This window comes from Monodelphis domestica, chromosome 1 (assembly GCF_027887165.1).
Source record: "Monodelphis domestica isolate mMonDom1 chromosome 1, mMonDom1.pri, whole genome shotgun sequence".
In the NCBI taxonomy this organism is placed as follows: domain Eukaryota; kingdom Metazoa; phylum Chordata; class Mammalia; order Didelphimorphia; family Didelphidae; genus Monodelphis; species Monodelphis domestica.
This window is the reverse complement of record NC_077227.1, coordinates 112282201-112294195: the sequence shown is the minus strand read 5'-3', so window position 1 is coordinate 112294195 and position 11995 is coordinate 112282201. Positions and strand designations below refer to the sequence as shown.

General features: G+C 42.6%; 1 protein-coding gene across 1 annotated transcript in view; it reads right to left on the bottom strand.

Moving 5' to 3' along the window:
- COL17A1 (collagen type XVII alpha 1 chain) overlaps nt 1-11995 on the bottom strand; it is a 66015-nt gene that overhangs the window by 18670 nt on the left and 35350 nt on the right. Inside the window, exons 18-29 of the mRNA XM_007479075.3 lie at nt 11053-11256; nt 10260-10289; nt 9762-9788; nt 9175-9201; nt 8983-9045; nt 7729-7833; nt 6187-6249; nt 5141-5176; nt 4179-4232; nt 2461-2496; nt 2295-2330; nt 805-867 (exon numbers count right to left, since the gene is read on the bottom strand). Of these exons, the coding sequence (XP_007479137.1) occupies nt 805-867; nt 2295-2330; nt 2461-2496; nt 4179-4232; nt 5141-5176; nt 6187-6249; nt 7729-7833; nt 8983-9045; nt 9175-9201; nt 9762-9788; nt 10260-10289; nt 11053-11256 (744 nt within the window). The remainder of the gene's footprint in view (nt 1-804; nt 868-2294; nt 2331-2460; nt 2497-4178; nt 4233-5140; nt 5177-6186; nt 6250-7728; nt 7834-8982; nt 9046-9174; nt 9202-9761; nt 9789-10259; nt 10290-11052; nt 11257-11995) is intronic.

The following is an 11995-nucleotide window of genomic DNA, read 5'->3' as shown; positions in this document are numbered from 1 at the left end:
ATCTATTTCTGTAAGTGTCTGATCTTTGCCATTAGACTGTGAACTCCCTAAAGGAAGGAGCCACATCTTGTGTGCCCTCACACTTTCCTCAGTGAAGCTTGGTGCACTACTAGTATGTACTTGATAGATATTTGTTGCATGAGTGAATATTCTATATTCCTTTCCTTCTTGGTCTTTTTATCATTCATCCACTCAAAGTACTATCAGAATCTATGGCTGAACACTGCCGATACCCAAGGGTACTTGGCTCCCCCCTCCTTGCCCTTTGGCCAGTCAGGACAGCTCAGGAATATAAATAAAGATATTAAAGCAGGGGAAGCTGGAGAAGATATCCCAGGGGACCTTCTTTCTTTGCTGGATGGAGGCATCAAAGGTTCCAAGGGGTTCCTCCATCTTTCCCCTTTTTCTTTCAGAAGCAGAGAGCTCAGAGGCAAGATTTCAGTGGCTGGTTAAGAACAATCACAGCACAGAAGATTTCTGACCTTATCTCCGGTGCCCAGTGATGTGTTATGAGAAGGTTCCCCCCCCCCCCACACCCCCATCACCAGCATACAGAGCTCTGGTCCATGAGAAAACAGACTCTTAAGAGACAGTCAAAAATAAACCATCTGTAACCTGGAACCAGGCCAGGAAATTCAGAACCAGAGACAAAGGTAGACTGGAGATTAAGGAGCTGAAACTCAGTAAAGAAATATAAACATACATGCCAGGAAGCAGCTATGTGCTCATGGACACAGATGCAGGTCTGCACACGCATGAAGACATAGACACTGGAGAGAAATATGAATCTCTCCTGACACTCACCCACAGCTCCTTTAGCACCAGGTTCACCAGTTGGACCAGGAAGACCTCTTGATCCAGGTTCTCCTACAATGGAAATTCACATTAAAAAGGAAAAGGGAATAAATTGGTCATATACTTCTAGGGCTCCCAAGCTGGTAGGATCATACTCTTTGCTTCCTAGAAGGGAGGCTGAGGATGTCAATGAACTTCCTGTATTATCTATGGAAAAGCATTTTCAGGACTGAGTCCTTCGGTGAACCAATGAGCCAGGTCCAGAGAGGGGATATCCTGGATTCAATCCAGCCTTAGATTCTGCCTAGCTGTGTGACCTTGAGCAAGTCACTAAACCCCCATTGCCTAGCCCTGACTGCTCTTCTACCTTGGACCCAATAGAGAGTATTGATTCTAAGACAAAGGTAAGGGTTAAAAAAAAGAAGCCTCTCTGAGCAGCAGACCCCATCCTCATCCACAGGTGCACATAGGTGAGTTTTAGCTCCTTGGAAGCCAAGAGATGCCATTTATAGCCAAAGCAGCCACTATGCCTCTCCCTTTTGAATCACACTCATTGCAGGATGCAAGCTCTGGAGAGGCAGCATTCAATGCTAGGCAGAGTTCTCCCCAGCTGCACCCTCCCGACACTTACAGCAGTGTGGCTTAGGGACCAGCCTTTACTAAATGCTTACTATGTGCCAGGCCCTGGGGAGGCAAAGAAAGCCAAATACGTGGTCGCTGACTTGAAGGAGCTCTCAGCGTCAATCAAGGAGGCAACACACACATAACTATGCATATGCAAGATACGCAAGGTGCTCTGGGATAGAAAACCCTGGGAGGGGGAAATCTGGACTATCCCTTAGATAGATTAGGGCACAGGTCTTAGGGTCCTGGGGTGTTAGATGGTATAGTAGATGGAGTACTGGGGCTGGACTCGGGGAGATTCTTCCTGAGTTCACATCTGGCCTCTGACACCTACTAGCTGGGCTTCTCTGGACAAGTCACCTTTTTTTGCCTCAGTTTCCTCATATGTAAAATAAGCTGGGGAAGGAAATGGCAAACTACTCTAGTATCTTTGCCAAGAAAACCCCAAAAGTTGTCACTAAAGAGTTAGAGATGGCTGAAGATGACCAAACAACTACATAGGTTGGTAGAATGAGGCAGGTAGCAAAGAGGATGGAAGAAAATGTGTTCCTCCATCATCTCTACGCAAGGATTGCTTTCCTGCTCCCTACCTTTCTCTGTTTAATGTCTCCATCCCTTCAGAGACCTCATATACTTGATCAAATCAGTCTAATTCTCAGGGACAGACTGTCTTGGTTTGCTTTTAAGGGTTTTGTATGTGACAGCAAAATGAGGAACTTCTTAAGGTAGAGAGCTTGTATTTGTTTTGGGATCTCCAATGCAGCCTAGCAGTTATTTTATTTAAGAGTTATTGACATTATTAAATTTGTTTATTATTCTTTTTTACTATTTATTATTATAAATTATTAAAAGCTCATTTGCCAGGCAGCACTGACCTGTAAGACCTCGAGGTCCTTTCTCACCCGCATCACCTAAAATGGACATAAAAGAGAAGAGTCAGTCCTTTGCAGAAAGAAGTGCTACCCTGTTACGCCTGTGTGCAGAGGACAGCCTATTCCATAAAATGTAGTGACCATTGCGCCATCTCACGGAGTATCTTACCTTTGGGTCCTGGGGGTCCCATTGGTCCTTTCTCCCCTAAGGAAGAAAAAACACACTTTTAGGTGGAGTTATTCTCCAACAAAAGAATTGAAAGATTGTTCCAGGGACAGATGAAGATGGGCTCCTGCACCTGTGCAGACATTATCCACCTCCACCTTGACCTCACCTTTTATTCCCTGTAGGACTCATCCGCTTGCCTGACTGGCTAATAGTCTCCACCACCTCCCTTGCCTTCCAATTACCGCTAAATTCATACTCAAAAGATCAAAGATTTAGAACTAGAAGGGACCTGAGAGTCATCTTGTTTAACTCCCTCATGTGACACCCCATCCCAGACAACACTTGTGTACGGTTACTCGGGTAAAGTAGCAGAGCCAAAATTTGAACCACATCATCCGAGTATATTTCCTGTGATACAGACACATCTCTTTTATTGGGCTTTGTAGATATTGATTTTTTTTAAACCCTTACCTTCCTTCTTGGAGTCAATACTGTGTATTGGCTTCAAGGCAGAAGAGTGGTAAGGGCTAGGCAAGGGGGGTCAAGTGACTTGCCCAGGGTCACACAGCTGGGAAGTGTCTGAGGCCAGATTTGAACCTAGGACCTCCCATCTCTCAATCCACTGAGCTACCCCAGCTGCCCCCTTAGATATTGATTATTTAAAAAACAAATGTAAGGTTTGTGGCATCCCTGCATTGAGCAAGTTTACGGCACTATTTTTCCAACACCATTTGCTCACATCGTGTCTCTGTGTCACATTTTGGTAATGCTTGTAATATTTCAAACTTTTTCATTATTATTTTATCCATTGTGGTGATCTGTGATCAGTGATCTTTGATGCTATTATTGTGTTGATTGTTTTGGGGCCAATAAACATGACCATAGAAGATGGCAAACGTAATTGATAGATGTTGTATGTGTTCTGACTGCTCCCCTGACCAGATGTTCGCCTGTTTCTCTTCCTTTCCTTGGGCTTCCTGATTCTATGAGCCACTTCAATATTGAAATCAGGCCAATTAATAACTCTATAATGGCCTCTAAGTGTTCAAGCGAAAGGAAGAGTCAATCCTGGCAGCAAACTTCATTGTTATCTTATTTTAAGAAGCTGCCCGTCTTCAGTAATCACCACCCTGCTCAGTTGCAGCAACACTGAGGCAAGACCACCTCCCAGCAAAAAGTTGTGACTCACTGAAGGCTCAGATCGTGGTTAGAATTTTTTTAGCAGTATAGTATTTTTAGATGAAGGTATGTACATTTTTAAAAGACTTAGACCATTGCATACTTAATATACTACGGCATATTACAAACATAACTTTTATATACACTGGGAAACCAGAAAATATATATGACTTGCTTTCTTGTGATATTCACTTTATTGTAGTAGTCTGGAACCTAACTTAAAATATGCCCAAACTATGCCTATAGGGGGGCAGCTGGGTGGCTCAATGGATTGAGAGCCAGGAGATCTCAGGTTCAAATCTGGCCTCAGACACTTCCCAGCTGTGTGACCCTGGGCAAGTCACTTAACCCCCATTGCCTAGCCCTTTACCACTCTTCTGCCTTGGAACCAATATACAGTTCCAAGATGGAAGGCAAGGGTTAAAAATATAATTAAAAAAAATGTCCAAGCTATGCCTATACAAGGATGTTTAACTCTAGCCTTAATAAATAACTCTACTGGACTTGAGCTCCCCCTTCCCTAATTCTTCACCACTTACCTTTGGGACCAGGGGAACCAGCTTCACCTCTGAAGCCTTGGAGGCCAGAAGGACCTGGAGGACCAGAGAAAACCAGACAGATATGTGATGGAAATGGATGGAGTAAGTATGAGGGAAAAGTGGAGGATGACCCTGAGGGTGGGAGCATTGGTGCCTGGGAGATTGGTGGTGCCTCTAATAGTAACGGTAACAGAGAACCCTGGAAGAAGGGAACTCTGTTTTAGAAGGTTGACTTTGAGATGATCACAGAACATTTAGTTTGAGATGTCCAGAAGGCAGCTAGTGAGGCGAGTTGGAAGCTCAGGAGGGACATTGGGGCTGGATATATGGAGCTAAGGGGAACCATCTAGATAAAGATGATAATTGAATCTATGGGAGCTGATGCTATCAGCAAGTAAGATAGTGGAGAGGACATTGAGAAGAAGGCACAGGACAGAGCTTTGGGGTGGTATCCATGATTAATGGACTTGATCTGGATAAAGAGTTAGCATAGGAGACTGAGGACTTTTTAAACTAGAAAGCATTATACAAGCTGTCCCAAAAGTCTTGGTGCATTAACAAAAAGCTCCCAATGCTTAAACTCTGCACCAAGTCTTTTGGAGTATCCTGCATGAAGGAATGCTTTCATTTGTTGGCAGGTGCCCTGTTCAGATGGATGGGTGGATAGTTTTCATTGTTGAAGATTTATGGAGGTAGATCATATATGAAATGCTCTGGACACCTGGCAAAATAAGGACAATCCAGAGGAGAATCGGAAGAGATAAGTCAGTGCTTGCAAAGACAGTGTGAGGCAACCCCCCCCCCCAAATAACTCATTGAAACGTGGTTTAAAGACTAGAAATCACTATCAATGCCAGTGTTGTTTTGTGTGTGTGTTTTAAGTATTTTTCCCCTCTTTAATTCAATTTCCTTTGCCTCAAGAGATCCAGAAACAACCACATTGCAAAGAACATTTTCCTCACCTGAGGGGCCCTGGGGTCCTGGGGAACCAACAGAACCTGGGGAAAAAAGGGAGAGGGAGATCAATGTAAGCAAGGAATTGGATCCTAATTCAAGGCATCAGATATCAAAGAACCTCTGGGGGCTGTGGAGGAAGGTCTCCCACTGCTTAATGGCTTGGTTTTTTGGTGTGTGTGTGTGTGTGTGTGTGTGTGTGTGTGTGTGTGCTCATGTTATCACTTTTGTGTACCAGAAAGGCTCAGATTCTTCCTCAAATCTCTAAAGACAACAGGATGTAGAAGTGAATTACTTCTCTTCTCTGGAGAAGGAGCCCATTTGTTTGAGCAAGTTGCTCTGGGAATATACAGTTGGCCCAAAGTACATGCTGAACAAATGAATGGTTAAATGAATGAAGATTACCCTTTTCTCTCATAGCCTGGACACAGAACAGTTTGGCTTCAAGAGAGAGGAGGAGGAAAAAGAGAGGTGTAATAGAGCTGCACCCCTTATCTGTAAGTGGGACCTATTCCCACTTGATGTGCCCAGGCAAATCAACCAATTAATGCTAGTATGCCAGCGTGGGATTGTTTTAATCTCATTAATTTCCTGGTTTAACCATCAAGAGGCAACAAAGACATGGCATCCACAGGCTCAGATGGCCCCACAGAGACTGATGAGGAAGGGTCTCAGCTGTGCCACTTTAGGTTGGGAGCTTTCCTTCTCTGGGCCTCAGTTTTTTCCTCTATCAAACAAGATGATTGAACTAAATAATCTCTAAGGTCCCTTCTAGGTCTATAATTCTTTTGATGTATAGGCAAAAGCAAGAAAAACATCTGATAAAGTCTTTATAATCATTAGATCCAAGAGACAATTATTAGTTCTTCTTGCCTCATCCTTCATCTTTGGAGAATTGTAGTTGGCTAATTCTTTTTTTTTTTTGGTCATGGTTCTCAGGATTATTACTTTAGTCTGTAAGGATTGATCAGGACACCTGGCCCCTGTGGCATTGTTCCCTGGACACTGCCATCTCTCTAAATGACTCAGACACAATCAGGGATCCCGTGCTTACCTTTGGGACCAACAGAACCAGGGACACCAGGGGGGCCTTGAGGACCTGGATCTCCAGCAGCACCTGAGGAATAAATCAACCGAATGAATGCCTTGGTGATTTTTTCCCTTGGTTTTCCCTCAAAGTCTCATTCTGTCATTTGGAAAAGATGTTTCTACTTGTCAGAATCCTCTAGGGCCCTTAAGGTGGGAGCAGAGGAAAGATTTAGTGGTTTGAAAAGTCTAATGGATACCATGAGGGCACCCAGCAGTAGAACCCAGCTCTGGTGTTGGAGGAAGGAGTCCCTTGTAGGACAGCTGGCTATTTGGTGGTGGGTGGAGCAGTGGATAAAACACTGGACATCAAATTAGGAAGATGACATCAAATCCTGCTTCAGACATGTATAAGCTGTCTGGGCAAGTCATTTAGCCTCAGTTTTCTCATCTATAACATGGGAATGATAATAGGATCTCTCCTATAGGGCTATTAATAAGGATCAAATGATATAAATGATGACGTAAAACATTTTGCCAGCTTTAAAACAATTAATTGTTAGCTATTATTATTTAGCTGTTGACTCTATGCACTTATCTTCTTTTGCTATATCTCAGTTCCCTCCCCAGAAGGGGCAAAACCAAACCAAAACAAAATAAAACTCTTCTAACTACCTCCTTCCCTCCAAGCTTTGAAACACTTGAAGTTTTTCTTATTGTTCTTTGAGTCATGTGGGGGACTGAACTATGGAATCCTTAACTGAGGGAGTAGCATAGTTCTCTGGACTCTGATTGGCTAATTCATCAAAGCCAAGCATTGGTCTTCCCTCACCCCAGCCTGTGGAGATACTACAATATATAATGAGCACTGAATTCCTCTCCTGATCACAAACCTCTGAGGCACAACAACCAGGAAGCTTTTAGGTATTTTTGCTGTTTTCAATCCTATCAATCAATTAGTCAGTTAGCATTTATTAAGTGCCTAGTACCAGACACTATGCTAAGTCCTGGGGATGTAAAAAAAAAAAGTAGAATATAGTTTCTACTCTCAAGGAGTTCATGATCTATTTGGGGAGTCCAAAAAGGCTGGAGATACAAGTTAGACGACTAATTCCAATTCATAGAGGTCTGCCTAGAATTTCCAGTGCTTCCCCCCTCACCCCACCCCCAAGGAAATTGCCTCAAAGTTGATGGGCTGGTTTGCTTTTAATCACAAAATGCTGAAATATTCCAATGTTAGATTTATGTTCCTGGAGGCTTAATGAGCTGATTTTGCACCCTCCAGACAAATTCCAAGAAACGTACCCCTTTCTACCTTCTGAGTCATCACCACTCCTTTTCCCCCTCTTGAAAATCTCATTACCTCTCTCTACTTTATTGCCCTCCCAGAATCCTTTATTCATGGAGGTTGGAGCAGAGGAAAATGTCTTAGAATTTCATACTTTGTCCTGGGTTAACGGGAGGGTAGTGAGGGAAAGGAGAAGTGAGAACATCTTATCCTGCTCTTCAGCCCACTGTAGTTACACCACTGCATCTCCAGCTTTCTTGGGGTAGGATGGTCCCATCTTACCTCTGTCTCCCTTCTCTCCAAAACCAGGGGGGCCCGGTTCACCGCGAGGCCCTGTGGGGCCTTCTCGTCCTCTCTGACCCATGGGTCCCTCTGGACCAGATTCTCCTACAAACAACAAGGATGTTCGTCCATAAAACCATCAATTCAGAGCTACAATATTGCTGTATTTGAAGACAAGAATTAGAGAGTGTGAGAGCTGGGAGGGATTTCAGCAGCCGAGTTTGTCCATCTCAGAAATCCAACAAGTGATCTATTTGAAGACCTCCAGGAAAGAGGACCCCACCACTTCTTAATTCCATTTTTGGACTACTCAGCGTGTTAGGAAGTTATTGTTATTTTTATGACATCAGGCCTAGTTTGCTTTTTGCATCTTCCACTCAGTTCTTCTTCTTCTGTCCTCTGGGGCCAAACAGAAAAAAATCTGATCCCTCTTCCATAACATAGTCCTTTAAATAATGGGGGAGAGGTATTGTGTTCTTCTGTCTACACTTTTCCAAGCTAAACAGTCCAGTTCCTTCAACTGAGCCTCATTTGACATAGACTCAAGGCCCTTTATTATATTGGTTACCCTTCTTTGGGACCTCTCAAGTTTATCAATTTCTTTCTTAATCTGTGGTGCTCTGAACTAAATGAGGATGGATGAAAGCAGATTATGGAGGGACTTTCCTTACTCCTGGGAACAGCCTTTTCCAACTGGGCTAAACCCAAGATTGTATTATCTCTTTAAGCTGTTGACTCAAACTGAGACCTAGGTCCAAATCCAGTGTCTAACACTTAATGATCTGTGTTACCCTCAGCAGGTTAATTAACCCCTCTGAGCCTCAGTTTCTTCATCTGTAAAAGGGGGTAATACTTGTACTCATTTTACAGATTTGTCATGAGGTTCAAATGAGATAATGCGTCTAATATGCTTTGTAGACTTTAATGCATTCTATTTGTCAAGTTGTGGACAGGTTTGGTGAACATGTTGGAGTTAGGAGGTCTCATCATCTTGAGTTCAAATCTGGCCTCAAACCCTTACTAGTTGTGTGACCCTGGGCAAGTCACTTAACCCTGTTTGCCTCTGTTTCCTCATCTATAAAAGGAGCTGGTCAACTACTCCAGTATCTTTGCCCAAAACACCAAATGGGATTACAAAGATACATCTGAAAACAACTGAATGACAACAAGAACAGCAACCTGTCAAGTTATTTTTATCACTAGTTCTTTCGAGGGCAGAGAAATGTTTGAAAGGAAAAGAAAATCAGGTCTTACCCAAACTGCCTTTCTGTCCCTTTGGTCCTTCTGGGCCTGGATGGCCCATAGTCCCTGGAACACCTGTGGATACATAAGAATGATTATATCCCTATTTGTTTCACTAGTGACTAGAAGCTGGAATTGAGCAGCGCCAAACTCCAGTCATAACATTACTGAGGTTTGGCAAAAAGGTGACCATTGTTTACACACCTGGAACTCCAATAAACCCTCTTTCTCCTGAAAAGCAGAGAGAAAAAAGAAAAGTATTAACTGAGGATTAAGGCTCAGATTCCATTCTAAGAGAGACAGAGAGTGCTCTGAGCCTCATTGAAACACATCTCCCTCTACAGTTCTAGCTAGAGTTTTTCAGTGGGATCTTAGGTGCTGCCCTCTGGAAACCAAAATTTCAATGGGAACCAGCGTCCATAAAGAAGGCCCTGAAAAGCAGAAGATTACCATCTCATTGTCCTCAAGCTGGGGACTAGTAAGGATCCTGAAAAAGCATTGGAGCCAAGGATATCTTAGCAATGGGACGTCGCAGCTTTTCATCTCTTTCCCCATCCCCACCCTCCCTTATTCTCTGAGTTCCAAAGTTGCTGGCAACAATGCCTTAATAAAAAAGGATCCTGATGCCAAAACTGAGATTCAATGGTCTAAGCCACTGACTCTTCCTTCAGAAAATCTCAGTTAATGTTGAATAATGACAAATGAATACGGTATTATGTACATTTCTTAGGAATGACCTTCTGATGAAGCCATGGGTTCCCATTAAAACAATAGAAATGCCTCTCACTCACCTTTTGGACCTTGAATTCCCATATCACCTAAAAGACACAAAAATACCAGCATTCTGAGATCAGGTCATAGAAGAGTGGTATCCATTTAGTATGTTAATACCAAATCTCTTAGGCATAAAAATCTGATTTTTAAAGGAAGAGATTTGAGTTCTATTCCCAGCTCTACCATTAATCAATGGGTGATTTTGGCCACTGTCTCCCTTTACTTGTCTGTAAAACAAAGGGACTAAATTATCTAGTCATTTCTGCCTAATAGTCTAGATTCTAGAAAATAGTTTCCCTCAAAAAGATTTATTAAACTCTCCAAACTTAGTTCTGAAATGAAAAAAGAGAGGGGGAAAAAGAGTAAAGGAGGGAAAAGGGTTTGAGAAAGGAGGGGAGAGGAGGGAAAGGGTGGGGGAGTTTTCCAAATGACCCAGAAAAACAAGCACCAATCCCAGATAGCATTTCCCCATAAAAAGGAGTCAAGGGAAGGAAGAAATGATTTGTTTGTAAAACCTTTTGGTCCAGGATTTCCTCGTAGATTTCCTAAAATAGAAAGCAAAGTCTGGGTTAATTTTGCATCTTTTTCTGCTTTGTTAGCCCTAGAATAAAAGGGAAACATTGAGTTACAATGGAGAAACCACAAAATTAGATGTGGGGTCTAGTCTGATGCTGTCACTAATGAGCTATATAACCTTGAACAAATCATTTCCCCTCTGTGTCCTATCTATCTGAGGTACAAATGAGATAATGCATGTATAGATATAGTCATAAAGTTCTGTATAAATATGAATTACTATCCTATAGAATGTAAGATCCTTGAAGGCAGGGATTATTTCATTTTTGTCTTTGTATCTTTAGTACTTAACCTAATGCCTGTACATAGTACATAGTAGGTACATTATAAATTATTGATTGATTAATAGCTAATAGAGTCTAATAACTAGCATAGAACAAATGGGGCTTTGCCTGTAGGCACCAACACTTGGGGTATTAGATACACTTCCTTTAAGGTTTCCAGAGAAGAGCATGAGGAGGCAACAGAACCTAGTTGCAAATCCCAAAGTCCCATTATGGGACCTTGTCCCATCTCCTGATGGTCTTGAGGCTCTTTGTGTATGGGTCATACCACATCATTAACATTATACTCATGGTGGAACTCTCCTTTCTACTACCAGCCATCCTCTTCACCCCTAATTCACCACCAGTTCAATTTTGATTAATTAACAACTCTAATGACAGTGACTTATATTTGGCTCTGAGGGGTTTGACTCCTACTCCCATTAGGCTCCCCATGGGATCTCCTCACCCTTTTCCTGTTCTATCAGCAGCCTGTTTTTCACAAATAACCAGAGAGCCTCTTGACTGTGGCTGTCAAGTTCACTGGTCCCTCCACCAACATGGGAGACAGCAATGGCTCGATCTTTGTAGATCTTCTCCCTGTCCTGTAACATACTAGTGTTGATTTGCTCCAGGTCATCCACACGAGCTCTCAGCTTCCTCACCTCCTCCGCTGCATGGAAAGCAGAAAACAAGAATCATAGGAAGCAAGAGGACAGGGTTATTGTGAACATCAAATCTATGTAAAGTACTCTCAAAGTATCTCATAGAAATGCAAGCTGGTCTGTTATTACTAGTAGGATGATCTTGGGACAAACTTTTACTAGTAAGGATTCTATTCTGAGCAAGCCTTGAACAGGAGACCTCACTCATAGTGGCAGGGTCACTGGGTAGCAAACCTCCACGCTCTGCCCTAGCTCTTGTCTTTTAGCTGGGATGGATTTTATTAAACCAGAGAGGCAGCAAGGAAAGACAACTGGGATGGAAGTTCAGTGAATGACATGCTACCTTTCTGGGTCTTGGTCTCTCCAACTAATAAATGGGTATCATAACTGTTTGGTAAATTTCAAAGGATCCACTTAGAACATGGAAAGAAAAACATTTTGAAAAGATACAACTTTTTTAAAAGGACTGAAGATGCTTAACCTTGCTTACTACTGTTACTTTTATTGTGGTTACTGCTTTTTCTACTACTGCTGCTGCTGCTACTACTACACTTGTTATGGTTGCTACTATTATTGCTGCTGCTGCTGCTGCTGCTACTACTAATGCTGTTGCTATTGCTACTACTACTGCCACTGCTGTTGCTAAAGCTACTACATCTATTAATGCTATTGCTCCTCCTCCTCTTCTTCACTCTCCTCCTTTATTCTCTTCTGGGTACTCTCTGCAGAATCTTCCTCTTTGTCACT